At 36.8% G+C, this 18,557-nt stretch overlaps 1 protein-coding gene across 1 annotated transcript in view; it reads left to right on the top strand.

Annotated features, from left to right (window-relative positions):
• cpm (carboxypeptidase M) overlaps nt 1-18,202 on the top strand; it is a 35,089-nt gene extending 16,887 nt beyond the window's left edge. Inside the window, exons 4-9 of the mRNA XM_057323809.1 lie at nt 198-367; nt 12,447-12,634; nt 13,160-13,327; nt 13,466-13,618; nt 15,923-16,071; nt 17,073-18,202. Coding sequence (XP_057179792.1) covers nt 198-367; nt 12,447-12,634; nt 13,160-13,327; nt 13,466-13,618; nt 15,923-16,071; nt 17,073-17,318 — 1,074 coding nt within the window. The 3' untranslated portion in view covers nt 17,319-18,202. The remainder of the gene's footprint in view (nt 1-197; nt 368-12,446; nt 12,635-13,159; nt 13,328-13,465; nt 13,619-15,922; nt 16,072-17,072) is intronic.
• The last annotated feature ends 355 nt before the right edge of the window (nt 18,203-18,557 follow it).

Raw genomic sequence — 18,557 nt, 5'->3', positions numbered from 1 at the left:
ATTTACTTTTAATACTTTTACTAAAGTAAGAATCTGTCTTTACAACTTTTACTTGTAGTGGAGTAATATTTGACCAGTAGTATCTGTACTTTCACTCAAGTAAGGAAGTTGTGTACTTCGTCCACCTCTGTCTACAGCACAATACAAACTGTCTTGAAGTATCATGTTTTTAACTGTTTGCGTGTTTTTGTGTTAAGGTTGTAGGACGTGTGTTACTGCTGCAGCTGATCGATTATCTGACCAGCCGTTACCTGACCGACCCTCTGGTGACACGTCTGCTGAACAGCAGCCGAGTGCACATCCTGCCCTCCATGAACCCAGACGGCTTTGAATCCTCTGCACGGGACTGCATGAACATAGTGGGTCGGTGAGTGTGTGTGCCTCAGAATGGCATAGAACCATCATTGTCGTCCCAAGAGGTTTAACCACAAGTTAACTACCCAGATTTTAATTTAATTTAATTTTAAAATTAATATAAAATTATTATTATTATTATTATTTTGTTATATTTTTAGGAAAACGTTTTTTAATATGAATAATTATTGTTTTACATAAATAAATGAATCAATTTAGTCTTTATTTATTTATTTATTTATTCATTTTTTGCTAAGAATAGTACAAATATGGTCTCTATTGTACCTTGAGTTACAACCTCTTGTTTTAATATTTAGTCTTATGGATTGGTGGATGAGGTATGCATTTAAAATTGTATGTCTACACAGAAATTGGGACACAAAAAAATCAAGACATATGCGCCAAACTTCATACGGATTTTAAGCGGTTTATTTCCCAGCTGCAGGGGAGTCTTCAGTCTGACCGTGAAAATCAGATGAGACATTTAGAGACACAACGCTCATTTCCCCCAAATCACCCAAAACTTTACAGATAAGCAGGATACAAAGGCTCAAATCATGCGTCTTATCTGAAACTTGGCATCGCACTCACACACACACACACACACATCGAGATAAAGTTCAACTGTAGCAAACAGACTGAAACTCAAACAATGTGACCCACAGACTCAGAAACAGCAGTAGATATTTTTTCCTGAAGGGAGTAGATGTCATCAGCCTAAAGCTATGAAAAAAACTTACTTGATCTGTTGTCATGCCTGATAAACAAAACTCCAGCCATATGGAAAAATGATGAGTCATCTCAAATCTACAATCGGAAGATCTGAAAATCTCAGGTTTCGATCATTTTTGTACAAACTGTTGTAACAATGCTGCTGTTGAGGAGACCACCGAATGAACAATATAGTCATTGACTTTTAGTCTTTTTTTGTTTTCAACGATACAATCAAAGAAGAATAGATCAAAGCATTGTCCATTATCAAAAGCTATATGGTTAGATAGAGATGGATCGTTTACTGTCACTTTTACATAGGGAAGACAGGAAAATCCATATTAAAAACCTGAAATGGCTTTGTGTTATTGGCCTAAAACTAATTTCATTATCTAAACTCACTAAACACTAATGATATGAAGGCAAGGCAAGGCAAGTTTATTTATATAGCACATTTCACACACAATGGTAATTCAAAGTGCTTTACATAAAAATAATTAAAATAATCATCTAAAAATAATCACAACAATAAAACAAGGAATTTAAAAACCTTTAAAATTATATAAAACATGATTTGAAGTTAATTAAAACAGAATAAACTGATTATACATGAAATATAGGGCAGTCAGTTCGGACAAGGCACGGTGCTCATTCAGTAAATGCACAGCTAAAAATATGAGTTTTGAGTCTGCATTTAAATGTTGATCATGTTTTGGCACATCTGATCTCTTCTGGAAGCTGATTCAAGCTACGGGCGGCATAAAAGCTAAAAGCTGATTCCCCTTGTTTAGAGTGAACCCTTGGTATATCTAACTGACTTGATCCTAATGATCTAAGTGGTCTGTTATATTAAGTGGTTTATATTCAGTGAGCATATCTGCGATGTACAGTATTTCGGGCCTAGGCCGTTTAGTGATTTATAAACGAGTAACAGTACTTTAAAATCAATCCTAAAAGTAACTGGAAGCCAGTGTAGGGATCTAAGGACTGGTGTAATATGCTCAGATTTTCTGGTTCTAGTGAGAATCCTGACAGCAGAGTTCTGTATGAGCTGCAGCTGTCTAATGGTTTTCTTGGGAAGGCTGGCGAGAAGACCATTGCAATAATCCTCCCTGCTGGTAATGAAGGCATGAACAAGTTTCTCCAAGTCTTGACTGGAAACAAAAGATCTAATTCTTGCAATGTTTTTGAGATGGTAGTATGCTGATTTTGTTACCGCTTTATCATGACTATTGAAACTAAGGTCTGACTCCAGAGTCACACCAAGATTCTTGACTTGATTTTTAGTTGTTTGACCCCTAGAGTCAAGGTATGCATTCACCTTGAGAACTTCATGAAGGCAAATGTTGATAATGGAGTTAAATACCAGTTAAGGCCAGTCAGGTATATTTGCTTTCTGCTACTGATGGGTAGAGCAGGGCACATATGGACTCTTATCTATAATATACACTTGGAAGCATCATACACATTCCCAAATGAAATGATGTTCCTAACAGACTGTAAAATTGTGCTGACTTACAAGATTGGCAAGTGTATTATTTAATTTCCTAACCAGAAAGTAGCGCTGAACAGCTAACAAAATGGAATTGTGCTATAAATAACGTTAGAAATATTAAGATGCGGTTTAAATGTGTAATTAGCTTTTTTGATTGTCTGTGAGTGACCACGTTTACATGGACATCAGTAATCCAATTATTTGCCTTATTCTGAGTAAGATAATATTATGATTAAGGTGTTTACATGAGTTGCTTTAAGAATATACCTTTCATGTTCCCGTTTTACGTTACACTACATAGTTCGATTAATGGCATTACGTCATTATGTCCCTAAGCGATGCGGTTCGACGTTCCTTCCATAATTCCATCTATCAACAAACAATTCGTCTTCGCCATGGTACCACATACAGTTTTTGGTGTTTCATTTATTTTCTAGAATTGTTTGCATCTTGTTTCCCGTTCGGACCAAAAATGTGCTTTCTTGCTTGAAGCCATGTTGTTTGCCTTAAAACGAAACGGCTGTCCACTGCCGTGCATGTGTGTAACCTGTCGCAAAGTGCCGCGAAAGTTCCTACGCGCCGGTAATAGTGCGATTAAGGTGTGTACATGTCTATACCGCACTTCGATAATGCGACTAAAATAGGAGTACTCCACCCGTCTTAATTCGATTTATGTTTACTACGATTTTGAGTTTAGACGGATTAAGCTAATCAAAAAGCTCTGTTTTCATGGTCCATTCTTAATCAGAGTATTGTCTTAATCGTGTTAATATCGGATTATTGTTGTCCATGTAAACATGGTCAGTGAAAGAGTGGCGGGTCGCGTGTGATGCAGCATCCGCGTCTTACTATACAAGGACGCAAACACATGAACTGCATTTATTTATTATATCAGAATATAAAATAAATGGCCTGATAAAACATTAGATGTTAACTTTTTATATACATATTCGACCGGGCTCAATTGATTAAATATTATTTTTTAAAGTATTGTCCAGACCTCTGCCGCAAAGAAAATACAGAGACCCCTCCCCAAGGCATTAACCTAGGGGAAACTTTTGATTTGTACATTATACGTCATACTATTTTTACCAATTTTTTCCCTGTATGGTTCAAAGTATCTACTGTAGGTTTTTTAATGTAGTTTATAAGTGAATACTATAGTATTCTTAGGTATTTGTGGGCAAATATATTACTATTGTGTAGTAAAAGAAGGAAAACAGAATCCTGAAAAATTTTAACGGAAAAAATTGAATATTTCATAGGTTTCATAGGGGCCTACATACAGTGACTTCACAGAATTCTGTTTTGCTTGATATCGGCATTCATTGACACAAATTATCTAAAGCATTTTATCCAAAATAAATGCCTTCTAACATACAGGACAGCAACATGACAACCTGTAGTCACCCACTTTCAGTACAAGCACATCTTTAGAAGTGCACAGTGAAGTGCTCACTTTTAAAATGAAGCCATCACATCAGATGCCCCGCTCAGCCATATGCCCATTAAAAAGCCCCAAAACTCTGGAGACATACCAGCCCTCATCTAATACCATAAAAGCCACATCCTTGAATACAAACCCGTCCTCCTCCTGCAAGTCTGAGACCACAGAAATGCTTCTGCTCAGATGGGGCGCAATTGGAAACAGATCTGATCTGGGTATGATGATACAGTGGAGCGAGAGGCTTTGAGGTAAAGTGAGAGAGGGAGAGGTAGAACAACAGCCATGCAGCTGTGTACATTGATGATGATTATGATATTTATATGTGCTGTGGTTTGCTCTCACTGCCGTGGCTCTCGCTATGAGCTTCCTGTGAGGCTTGGCAAGCCTGTGTAAACCAAAGCTCTCAACGAGCTGAAACAAACAACACAACCCCCGGCAGCCACCGTCTTGTATTTACACCCAATAGATAACGCATGACCTTTCATGTTATAAAGGTGTGTTTACGCATAAAATGATGACATCACTCGGGGTTGCAGGGGATCTATACACATTTTAACTGCAGTCTTGTTGGTAGTTGCTGAATTGGATTGCTGCTCACTGGCGTTGTCATTGGTACTTTGTCATATTTGGCGACGGTACACATTGTTCAAGTCGGTGGAAATCGCCAACTCTCATTAAAAAAATAAATAACTTTGGATCTCGTTCTGATTACAGTTCTTTTAATAAATTAGTAAAAGACAGTATTGACATTGTTTGGAAAACAATTCTTGCATATAACACTTTCACATGATTTTATTAGTTTATTAAAAGTAATGTCAGGTCGCAGTTCGTAATGCAAGTAAGCATCACAGAGAGGAACACTCTCTGATCCTTTTGAAGTCACAAGAAAATAATTCTTATGTAATACTACTTCGATGTATTACTTGGATAATGTCTGTTATTAGTCTGTGGGAAAATGTTATAGCCGTCCTCTGAAGACAGGAATAATAAGACCATAATAAGCAATAGCATACGGTTACCCTTTCGATTCAGGGGAAATGTGTCGTTCTCAAAGGACTAATTGACAGGATATGGCCGTTCTGATGAGAAGCCTCAAAACTGCAGTGATTCATTTGGGAAACAGGCTATATTCAGATTCTAAAGTACTGTTGACTATATTCGGAAGATAATAAATCCACGTCTCCGTCAGATTTACATCCAACACAGCCGTACGTTTTCCTTCCATCTTAAGAAAAGACAACTCCTGAGGTTTTGGATGGCTAGGGAGACTTGGATCAAAAGGTTCCACAAAAGTTTTGGCTTTGGGTTCCACAGTTTTCCTATGGTGAAACGAGGCAAACACACACGCAAACAAACCACTGGTCAGTTTGTCACTGGCACAAATCAAAATCATATGAGGTTTCAGTGAAAAACACTATAATTTCATGCAGAAGAAACATCTGGACTATGAAAATGTTTCCTCAGGGGTGAGTTTGAGAGTCCTACGTCTTCATTTCTGTTCATCATGTCAAACATGTGCATGTACTAAAAATGCTAGGTATTCAGATGGACTGGGACAGTTTTTGACTGTTGTAAAAGGTGTCAAACGGTGGACAGATCTACCTGAATTCACCATGTATCTCGATGTCGAAAAGTGTCCAAATCTACTGAATTCACCCTATATATCGATATCAAAAAGTGGCCAAATCTAATGAATTCACCCTATGTATCGATATCGAAAAGTGGCCAAATCTACTGAATTTGCCCTATACTGTATCTCGATATCAAAAAGTGGCCAAATCTAATGAATTCACCCTATATATCGATATCGAAAAGTGGCCAAATCTACTGAATTCACCCTAGTGTAGATGTCCAATAGACGTAACTTAGGGACTTCTTATGTTAAAAGTCTTAAGGGTTATATACTTTTGGTTTCTTAAAGTGATAGTTCACCCAAAAATGAAAATTCTGTCATCTTTTACTCACCCTCGCCATTGTTTTGTTACCAACATTCTTCAAAATATCTAATTTTGTGTTCTGCAGAAGAAGGTCATACAGGTTTGAAATGACAAGAGATTGAGTAAATGATGACAGAATGTTCATTTTTGGGTGAACTGTCACTTTAAGGGTTATATTCTGTTATTCCCAGTTTAATGTGTATGGTCCAACCGAGTACTTCCCATTGGTATGTCGTCCTTTTTTTGAGTGTCAACAGTACTTTTGTTCAGTGGCACTTTCAGAACTTTGTTTCTATAGAAATGTCCTTGCATTTATGTACATTTGAACATGGCATGGCAAGCCAGGTTTGACATTGATCAGCAATCTCACACATCATTGTTCTGGTGATTGTTCATCAACTGGCGTCACTTGTGTTGGCGCTCCATTTACTGTCATTGTTAATTTCCATGAAACCCCAATGTATCTCTGGGTTTGGAATGCCATACTGGAAAAAGATGACAGAACTGTTTTTATGCAGTTATAGGATTTTGTTGAACTGTCCCTTTAAATAGCAACGAAATACACTTTAGGAATTTTCCACCAGCCACAAAGCACAATTTAATGCCTTTCACTCTGAGATTAATGGCTCACACACATGCAGACGCCTCATGACATCTCCGATACTCCTCCAAATTAAACTGACAGCACTAGAATGCCGTCGGAGGAGGATTTTTTACAGCTACGTGCCCGCATCGAGCTCTGTGTGTGTGCGTTCGTGAACGTGAAACCACACTAATGCCTAAGTGAACCCAAAGAGTAAACCATGGTAAATCAGTCTTTACACATAAACAACGACTCAAAGAAAGTAAACCCCGCCATGCTGCGTTTACTCGCCTCGTAAATCTATGTTTCGCATGTCAGAGGTGAAGCAAGGTGCATTTTTAAACCTGAACTAGGATCAGTTATCATGTCTAAACAGTGACACATACAAAAGAAAAGCAGATGAAGACTGTCGGACAAGATAACAGATGCTCACTTTGTTCGAACTAACAACTCGCCACTAATGGAAACCTTAAGGGCACTTTCAGATAAGTAGTTTATAGAGGTGAAGGCTGTTATTCAAGCATTTTCATGACAAAAGAGGCCTGCGCTCCACAAAGATCAGCGTAGGCGTGCGTCATGATTTAGATTTAGGGTTCTTACGAGAAGAATCAGGTGTCTGGACGAGACCTGCAATCAGTGAACGAAAACATCGCTTCAAGCCGAGTCTGAAACACAAGAGAATACAATTGGATTGATGAGATAGTTGATCGTTTCTCAAAGCAGATTTCAAACGAATTGAAGAGGTATTTTTGAAAGAATCTGGCATAAACAACTTCATCTCTACCATTAAAGTACAAGAGCAGAGATAACAGGAAAGTTTTTGGTCTGTTCGTATGCCGGTGAAATGTGGCACACACATCCTGTTTATTGCGTCTGGGTGGGTTTCACATTGCGTTGCTTTTCGACATCGACCACCCAGGGAGACTCCCGTCTCAAACCTCTAAAGAAGAGATGTTAACCTTTGTTTTTATTTTAGTTTGTTTGAATTGTCATAAGCAGCTCTGGCCTTGTGTAATAATTTATTTGGCTAAACATAATGGAAACTGTCAAGGAATGTTAAAGGGATAGTTTACAGAGAAAAAAAAACATTTATTCATCCTCATGGGGTTCAAAAATTGTACATGACTCTGTTATGTGGAACATAAAAGAAGATATTTTGAGAAATGGGTAACACTTTACTTGAAGGGGTGTTCATAAGACTGACATGACACCTTCATAATCATGACATGACACATGTCATGAATATGAAGAAGATTTTATGTATGTTCATGACAACTCTCATTAAGTGTCATTTGCTGATTTATGTCATTTTATTATTTTACGGACATCAACACATCTTTAAACAAGCCGGAACATTAGAATGACATAATCGGTAACGACAGCCAATAGCATTTCACACTCAACGCTGATGCATTGATGCTGTCTGTCATGAGACAGACGAAAGCCAATGATATTTCACTATTAAGGCTGACGTAAGATTTGAAAATCTAGAAACACAGCAGAAACCGGAAGACAGCAGATGGTGATCGCTTTCACGTCTGTTCCTGATATAAATCAATAGTTTCACCTCGGTACACTTGGAATATTTGTAGGTTTTAAACATTTTAACTGCTTTGTATCTGTATTGTGCTGTTATTTAATAATATGTTGTGTTACTTGCTCAAAAAAGGCCTGAATATCTGTGTATGTGTAATGTAAATACAGTTATCACAACATTTTGAAATTAAAATAAAACCACGACACATGCTATTATTGCAAAACAATACCCCAAAATGTACATTTTTAATGACGGTAGGCGATAGTCTTGCGTACTGCCGGGAATGGAGCTAATTTAGTCAATGTTTGTCGTATTTGAGGAATGGACAAGCGACATACAGTACATGTGTCATATGGGGTGGAGGATGTTGCATTAAAATGTCATTAAGTGTTAATACTCTGTCAAATAGTTTTATAACAGTGTCATGAAGACTTTTCTTGACCCTCAACTACAGTGGTACGAATTAACATGTTTATGACAGATTTATGACAGGTTATGTTTTCTTGGTAATGTCAAGTTGTCATGACAAAGACACTGACAGGTTATGATGTATTGCTTTATGTCAAGTTGTCATAACAAAGACAACTCAAACAATGTCATCTTTGCATTAAAAATGACATAAATCATCAAATGACACTTAATGACAGTTGTCATAAACATGCATAAAATCTCCTTTATATACATTTACATGTGTCATGTCATGATTATGAAGGTGTCATGTCAGTCTTGAACACCCCTTCAAATAAAGTGTTACCGAGAAATGTCTTGGTGGTTTTGTGTCTATACAATGGAAGTCAATGTTGTTTGGTTAACAACATTCTTCAAAGTATCTTTTGTGTTCTGCAGAAGAAAGAAAGTCATACAGGTTTGGAATGACGTGATTGTGAGTAAATGATGACAGAATTTTCATTTTTGGGGGGAACTATCCCTTTAAAAAGGAAGCATTGTCAAATGTTGATAGTAATGGGTTCAATTCCCAGGAACACATACTGTTGGCTAAAATGGAGACCTTTAATGTATTTGTTGTACATTGTCATTTTTATGCCGATTAAAAACAGGATGGTTTTTCCAGGAACTCTGGACAGGATGATTTTCATTTTATTTTTAAAATTGAGCCATTCATGAGTCCAGTTTTCTATATACTACAGTGTTTATGTACTAATGCATTATTGATGATTTTTCAGCTTAACGTATCATTCAGACTTGCTGGATCAGCTCTGCCACATTTGTTGACACGGAGCGGCTCTTTAAAACCACTTCAAATCATTGTGACAGTAAGCAGATAGGAGACCCAGAGGGACACATTTTTGAGCTGTGTTTGGGATTAAGACGAATTGCTTCACCCGACAGTGTCACTGCAAACATTCTAATCCACACGCCTTAATGATGACCTGACAGTGTGTAAACTATTGTGAAATGCAGTTGTTGGACTATTTTTTTGTTAGTTTGTTAGTTAGCCGTTTGATGTTGAAGATATTGGTGTCAGCATAGGTTCGGGTTTTCATCTAAGCCTTGAAACTGCAGATGATAGACTCAGGTGCGCTATTCAACACATCAACAAAAGAATGAGGTTGATGTAATGGAGCTTTTACAGTGCAGTTGACATTGGTAACCAATGTTTTGGCAACATCAATCATTATGACAGATGGGAAGATAAGCGTAACACACATGACAGGTGGACAATTGTGACCGACAACACAAAAATGGACTTTTAGCAAAGTTTTATAATAAATGTATTAGGTTTTTGTTTGTGGAGGGCTGCAGTGTAGCACATTTATACCTCCTGATACTTTTGCAGCTACTATGTACACTGTAAAAAATCTGAATAAAAAAAAATTCAGTAAAAGAACATGTTTTCCTGTAAAATTACACTTTCCCCTGTTTTTCTTGTAAATTTGTTTTTGCTTTTCTGTAATTTGACTTTTTTTGACCGTATTTCAAAAGTAGACTGAACAAATCCTGTAAAAACAGGAAATTTCCTGGCAGCTGGGGTGTTGGAAATATACCGTAAAATAACAGTTTTCCCGTAAAATTGCGTGTTTCCTCTGTTTTTCTTGTAAATTTGCAGTCTTTTCTGTAATTTGACGGTTTTTGACTGTATTTCAAAAAGACATGAAAAAGTTTTTTTTGACATTATACAGTAGGTAAACCAGAATGCTCTCTACCACCGTGTTGGGTGCCGCCATTGGTGAAGGGCGGCAGTAAAAAAACAGATGAAACGGTAAACATTTTGAACGCGCAACAGCGTGTTTAAAGCCAATGCGGGCAGAACCTTTAATGTAATATTCATTTCAAAGTGTACAACTGTTTTTGATTTTAAACTCATTTACAAAGATTAACATGAGCGATCATTTTACACTAAAATATGCTACTTGTGCATCAGTGAAAACCATATACAGATCACATTGATCACGCAGGAGTGGGCAGTTTGCAGCAACTACTTCAATATGCCTATGAAGACCATAGCGGAGCGTAGCCTCCTCGTTAGCATGTCCATCTTCTAAGCCGGTGTGGACCGATTGGCGGTTCGAGGCTCGCTCGGAGCGGGTGTAATTTCTGTGACAAGCAGCTAAACCAGAAATTAATGATACAAAGTGACAACAGAAGGCCTACACACTGTCTTTCAGCCAATTTTATGAGGGCGAATGTGACACAACATCACTATTTTTATAATTATAAATTATTATTAATGAGCTAGAACAGAGGCTCGTGTGAAGACGTGAATGAAAAAACATTATATTTGCCAAAATATGCAGTTTATAGACTGTTTCATCGTTATTAAATAAAAGTGTGACGAAATAGTGTTGACCTGCGATTAAATGACAAGCATTGAAATTCTCTGCATGTCAGTAGGCTACAGGCTTTTAAAAACAGATTCCACTTCTCAGTTGACGGGGGACTGGGAGAGGTGTGAATGTCTCGCTTTTTGAAAGAGCAGAGTTTAGAATTAATGTCTTACCTGCAGGGTGACAAATAAACGTAAGACGGCGTAACACTGATAAGAAACTTAACTCCAAACATAAATGAAACATCTTTGCCAAAATATGCTTTTTATAATAGTAATGCTCCTAATTTACGTAGCATATTCAATTATTTTACTACCTATTAAAACACTGCAATGACCTCTCGTTTAAATGACGAACAATTAAATGTTTTCACACATTGATTGAATGCATAGAGCAAATTTAAAATGTAAACCCTTGTTAAATGAAATTATGTATTTATGACTAGTATTAAATATAATTTTTAGTGCCTGTGGATTTAAGTTCTTGTAACTTTGATATTGTAGACAGCATTCGTCTTTTACGCCTAAACGTCTTAATTCTTGCCCATCTGCTGAGAGAATGAGTTTGACGCGCCAACTCGCGCTGAGTGAAGATCTGTGAATAGACTGCCACCCAGCGGTAAACAAGAGTCAACACACATTAAAGAAGTACCGCCGCGAAGACGGCGACGGCGGAAAGCTCATTCTGGTTGTAGGGCTGTCACGATTATTAAATAATCGTCTCATCGCGATGGTTTCAGATCATCCCAATTATTGCACATCTCTATAGAAGACACTAGAGGGAGCTGTAGTGCATCTGCATGTTTTATTGTATATATTGTAACTAAAGCATGGTAATACTTGTAAAATGTACCACCACAACACAATCACTTTAGTTTTTTTTAACGCATATACCATAAAAATAACCTGCAGTACAATTTAATATTATTTCAGTGTGAAATCCAGTCTACCAAAATCTCATTAACATAGACGTAAACTTTTATTGTAGTCTTGCAAGTGAGAAAAAAAAACAGACTAGAAGCTTTTCTATGACTGATAGCATTTTAATGGTGGCTTCAATTCACTCCTGATCAATTTACTTAATTTACAAGTATTTGGCGGTTGTATTATTGACAGGTAAAAGCCTAAACCTTAAGTATGATGACCCTATTTTTTCCTATGTATTTCCAAGAAAAAGAACATAGTCTTTATATTCAGAACAATGTGGTCGTTTCAAAGCTGAATAAAAAATGTATGAGAGTTAAAAGTCAAAGCTCTAAAACAGACAATTAATCATCATAATCGCCCTATCTGGTTGAGTACCTACTGTAAATAAAAAATCTGTCATTTTTCTTTACAAAAATTAAATTTTTACAGTGTATGTAAAATGTGTGTGTGTCTCTTATGTATGTTTAGGTGCTTGAGTGATCTTTTTTTTACAAAAAGTTGAAAAATATAATTAAATACTCAAAGGAAGCAAAGCCCACATCCCTGTCCATTGTGCCGTGCCGATCTACTTTCTCAAAGTCTAACATAGTTGATTTGTGTATTCCATGGAGTTTCACTGAATGATGTGTTATAAATAAAAATACTATAATAACTACTTTCTCCTTTACAGGTATAATAAAAACGAAGTGGACCTGAACCGGAATTTTCCAGATGCGTTTGAGGTGAATAATAATCAACAAAGAGAGAAGGAAGTCAAAGCTATCATGAACTGGCTGAACGCGGAGTCCTTCGTCCTCTCTGCCAATCTGCACGGAGGGGCGGTGGTCGCCAGCTACCCGTACGACAACAGCAACAGTGGTCAGTTACTGCTTACGGATATTAATGAAGTCATATTACTGGCTTTCAACTGCTGTTTAAATGAGAAAGTGACAGAAATATTATGGGTCATTTTCAGCATGATGTTTTATTAGAATTGATTAGTACAGATATGCATAATGTGTACAGGATACCTAATATCCTCACGAGAATACAAAGCAAAAGTGGACTAATGTGGTTTACTTTTTTGGTTGTGACAGCAAAAAAGCAAAATAAAGATCAGATGTGACTTGATTCAGAAGCGTAAAAATGAGTAAGGTAGCATTATGTACTGCTATTCACAGATATTACTTAGAAAAAGCTGAATATTTAGGTAATGCTAATGCTGTTATCAGGATATAAGGTTTAAAAAAGGCGTGTTATCTTAAAACGTGGTCTCTCACAGACACACCACAATGAATCCGGTGAATTGTAAGTGCAGCTCGGCATGGATCCCACTGCTGATAGTGTAGACATCTCAGGCACAATACAGTAGGATTAACAGGAATGTCGTTTGCTATCATTCAGGAAGTGAGCTACAGGGAGGAAGGAGTGTCACCCCTGATAATGACGTGTTCATTCACCTGGCAAAGACCTACTCCTTCAACCACACTGATATGTATAAAGGAAACACCTGTTCTGGCTCAAACTTCGCCAATGGCATTACTAATGGATACCAATGGTATCCTTTATCAGGTAAAAGAGATTTTTATGTGCAATGGGGTGATCTGTATTATGGTGTTTTGAATACTATGAATTTAATTGAGCTAATTGATATTAATAAGAACAAACAAATTAAATGAGGTAATTATTTCTCTCTCTTTCTTTCCTCAGGGGGAATGCAAGACTATAACTATGTGTGGGCCCAGTGCTTCGAGATCACATTGGAAATCTCTTGCTGTAAATATCCTCAAGAGAGCGAACTTCATGCTCTATGGGAGGCTAACAAACCTGCTCTGCTAGCCTACATGAAGCAAGTTCACCTAGGTTTGCACAGAGTACATACACCCACGCACCAAATATGCCACACGTATACACTTGAATACATTCAATTTACATGCATTTGAAAGACATTGTTAATGCCCTTTCCTGTGGAACACAAAAGGATACCAACGTTCTTGAAAATATTGTCTTTTGTGTTCTGCAGAGGAAAGAAAGTCACACATGTTTGGAATGGCATGGGGTTGAGCAAATGATGAAAAAAAAAAAAGAGCTTTAGCGGCCACTGAATCCACACTCACTGTATCAACAAGCTAAGCAAATATTTAGACGGAGCTCATATTCCAACAAATGTATCATTTTTAGCCAACATGTAATTGTTATTCTCGTGGCGCAACATAATGTACAGTATTAGGGCGTACACACACAAAAAAAACGTATACTGTAACAGTAAGAAATAAATTACACCCACAAACACACTACCGTCCTGACCTTTGGTGATGTGATAGTCCCACAGCTAATTTATGGGAACAAAGCTCTCATTATGGTCTCGCACTACTGTCCACACCCTGCATTGATACAACGTCCTTGTAACCCAACCACAAGCAAAACAGAACCACTATGATCCAATATACACACCACACCTGAGCTCTTAAAACACGGCTGAAAGACAAACCTCAACCAACTGGGACTCACCGCTACATCCTGCAAAGGGCATGAAACTCTTATTTATGTTACACAGGATACTATAGCTTTACACTTAAAGATCACATACAGTATGTACTTTCAGGTGTTGCAACTTTAATTAGGTTTACATGTAAAACTGACTTCAGGTTTACAAGAAAACGTAGCAGGAAACCAAGAAAAATATTTGACGTTTTATTGTGAAAACACATCTCACTCTGTCAGGACCGGGGAAAAGAGATGTACAGTACTGTACTGTAGATGTTTTGTACAGGTTTGCGCAGCTGTCTGCTTTTTCCACACATGCATGCTCATTTTTTACAGGCTAATGTTATCCCGGTGCTGTTGCTCTGGTCACGTAGACTGGTCGGGCTGTAATGATGCGGGCTGTCATTTTACGCTTCATTTCAACTGATATGATCTCTCTCTTGTGCTGTAACAGTATGTTCACACGTATAAGTGCGAAAATGAGTGCAGATTTCACTGATGTGATATTTGTGGTTGGACATTCGCCCAGTTTGAAAAAGACCCATACCTAAAATATAAAACCAAATATAAAGCACAGGATTTGAGGTATCAATCATGTCTAGCACAAATGGTGGGAGACTTGTGTTTTTAAAAAGTTGTTTCGCTTTCATTTTTACTGTTTGCTTATGAAGTTTAACATGCTGAATACGAAAATCACATAATTTTTTTACTATTGATGGTATTCACCAAAAAACTAAAAAAGATTTTCACACATTTATACATTTCGGGATTATTACTCGTACACAGAAATGACAAGGTACTGGCATAACACTGAGCTCAAAACAACAGTATAACATAACAGTTATTAAAAATGAGTCGTCCAAAACTTCAGAAGAGTTTAGTTCCGAAATGAGATACTTTTTCAAAAATCATGTTTTTATTGTGCATTCCAATTAATATCAATCAAACTGCAGTTGGTTTGTTTTGAATTAAGCTATAATAACTCAACAAATACAGCTAACTAACACAATAAAACACAGTAAAAACATGTTAACATGATATAAAACATGAGAGTTATCTCATTTTGGAACCAAACTCTTCATTTGATCTTTTTTGTCTTTATGACTATTACTGTCCTCACGAACCAAGTTCCCACTTCATCCCACATTCCCTGTGCTACAGAAATTTTTCGAATTTTCTGACAGGGACAACTGGAAAATCATTTTTGAAATATGTGAAAATTTTTATAGTTTTTGTTTATTTGCAATATACCGATATATCGTAATTATTAATATTAGCTCAAAATTTACTTGAGCTACACTAAAACATTGAATGCTACATGAAAATAAATATTACCACAATAATTAGCACCACAGAATTGTACAAGAACTATAAAAAGGTGTTTAAAAAATGTGTTACACTGTGTTATCGTCCGTTGTTGTGGACGCTAATAAACTCTAGTCCTGTTTGTAGTTATCATCGTAGTGTGAACGGCCCTTTACATGCCAAATGTATTTCAAACGAAAAACTTCAATTATCTGAACACACCCCTGATTTTAAGTATAAACGACAGCACAGCAGAAATGCCCTAGCGAAATAAAACGCTAAAATACATTTATTTATACTGAATGTCCATTTGTATAATGTTCAAGCTGGAGTGTTTTAAGAATAATCAAAGATTTTCTGTTTTGTTATATGCAGGGGTGAAAGGTGTAGTTATGGACTCGAATGGAAACCTGGTCCAGAATGCCATAATCGAAGTGGCAGGGAGAAGTAACCTCAATCCGTATAGGACTGACCGTAATGGAGAATACTACAAACTGCTGCTGCCCGGCATCTACACCTTCACAGTAAGATTGCGCCCCCTTGTGGTCAATTGCAAACTTGCTTGAAAGACTTCTAAATATTGTGTTTATTGTTGTTGTTTAGAATATGGCTTTGAATTTCAGAAAAGAAGGTCCAAGTTTTAAAAACGTTTACTGTAGTGTTTAAGAACGTTGAGCCACAGGGTTTGGATTAGCAGGAATGTTTTTAGCATATAAGGATGGAATGCAGTTGACACCATGTGTATTCATTTCCTCCTACCAGGAAAATGTGGCTTTTACGAGAAGTAATGTTTATTTTGACCTTTCTTTGCCTCAGGATCACCGTAATGACAGATAATTACAATAGAAAGACTAAACAATGTTAACAGACAAGTAGTCAGGTGAAAGATGACATAGGCTTTTAAAAGTTAACAGAACATTTGAATAGTCAGCACTGATAGCAACAGGTGACAGGATTAGACTTCAAGAATGTGGTGCCATAAGGTTTGAGTCGAGGCTTCTGATGGTTTGGGGGGGATAAAACAAGTAAACAAGTTTATCTCGTGATTTAGAAATGAAATGTACATAAAGGGATACTTCCCTCAAAAATGAAAATTCTGTCATCATTTACTCACCTTCGAGTTGTTCCAATTCTTTGTTCTGATGAACGCAGAGAAAGATATTTGAAAGAATGCTTATAACCAGACAGATTTTGCCCCCATTGACTACCATAGTAAGAAAAATCAACGGGGGGCAAAATCTGTCTGGTTATATGCATTCTTTCAAATATCTTTCTCTGCGTTCATCAGAGCAAAGAAACTTATACAGATACAGAATGATGACAGAATTTTCATTTTTGGGGAAGTATCCCTTAACTCTGAAGTCAAATTAACTTTAAATGTATCATTTGCGAATTAACACATTTGACACTTTCATTTCAAATAAACCTACCTATGTTCTTGAAAGATGACAAGTATTATTTATATATATCATTTAAAAATAAAGTGTATTTGACATTATTTAAAACCGTGTTACTTTGTTTACAGGTCACATACCCAGGACACAAGGCGTTGACACAGACCATTTCTGTCCCGTATGGTCCAGACGCCTTCTCTGCCGTCACGCAAAACTTCCTCCTTCAAAAGCTTGACTTCAGCGCATTGATAACACAACTGCCAGTGTCCGCCACTACATCAATTCAAAAAAATCCAGAGAAAAACAGTGCCTTTCTGCTGGCTAACACAGTCACTGCACTTACAGCACTCATTATCCAAAGACTGCTGCTGTCCTGAGATGGTGCAAAAAAACTTGACGATAAGCTCTCCTTTGCTTTTCTTGCACAATCAACCTTTTTTACTGACTGTTATATTTTATACAATATCATGACACCATCTATCATCATGCAGGGAAAGTGTGCATTCAGAACCTCACATTTGATGTCAAGCTCTATCTTAAAATGAGAGTCCTGCTAACATTTGTAAAAACAGCCTGATGTGATGACACGGGCTGCAGTCTGTGATGTTTGCGAATCAAAAACTAACGTTACAAACTCTAAATGTGGGTAAAAAGGCCCCTGGCAGTTATGGCAATAATGAGTAACCCATCAGTTGATTAATATGTTTATAATGGTTTGGGGTTATTATATAATACATACTACAGTTTATATAATAATACACATAATATACAAACAGTCTTATTTAAGACTGGTAAATTTGACATCCTCAATCTGTTTACATCAAATCCTAGAACCTGATTTGTAATATGACGCAATGAAGGCGAATGGTATCTGAGAATGCTTTCTGTAGTGAATGACTGGTGGCTACAATAGTGACATGAAGATTATATAACTTGAAGGTAGTGCATATACACATATGTACGTTATATAAATATGTATATATATTTGTACGCATATGACACATGTATACGCTTTTGAATCTCTGACTGCATGTGTTTTGCTTTTAAAATTTGAAGATGTGCCGATAGTTTAAACGAATGACCTTAATCATTTAATTTGCTTCTATTTGTTTTGTATATTCACAATGTCTCTTTTCAGATGTATGTAATAATGAAGAGCGAAAACAATTCAGCCAAAAAAACAACTTTGGTACCCATTCTACCTCACTCACTCGATCTCAGATTATAAAGGCTGGCAGTGCCTTAAATAAACCTCTCATGAATATTCACATGACTTCATGTTTGTTTCTTAAACATCTATCTCTTACTTAAACATTGGGCAATTCCATGCACATGTCAACCTTAACGTTTTTAATAAAGGTTTTCATTATACTGATTGAATTCAATAGTTTTCCAAAGTCAGGTAAGTGAATTGTCATATCCACATCGGTCCTTATTCCTCATAAACAGGCACATGAACAATAAAATATACTTGACTATTTTATGTTCTATAAAAGAGCCATTCGTCTCTGTGTTGGGTATTATTGCTTCTTGTACATTTGAATTCACAGAAATCCTACAGAGTACGTTTTGAGAGAAAACCCTGCGTCTTTTTTTTTGTCACATCCATAACCCAT

Source organism: Triplophysa rosa, linkage group LG24 (assembly GCF_024868665.1).
Source record: "Triplophysa rosa linkage group LG24, Trosa_1v2, whole genome shotgun sequence".
Lineage (NCBI taxonomy): Eukaryota > Metazoa > Chordata > Actinopteri > Cypriniformes > Nemacheilidae > Triplophysa > Triplophysa rosa.
The sequence above is the reverse complement of the archived record's forward strand: the minus strand, read 5'-3'. Positions and strand labels throughout refer to the sequence as shown.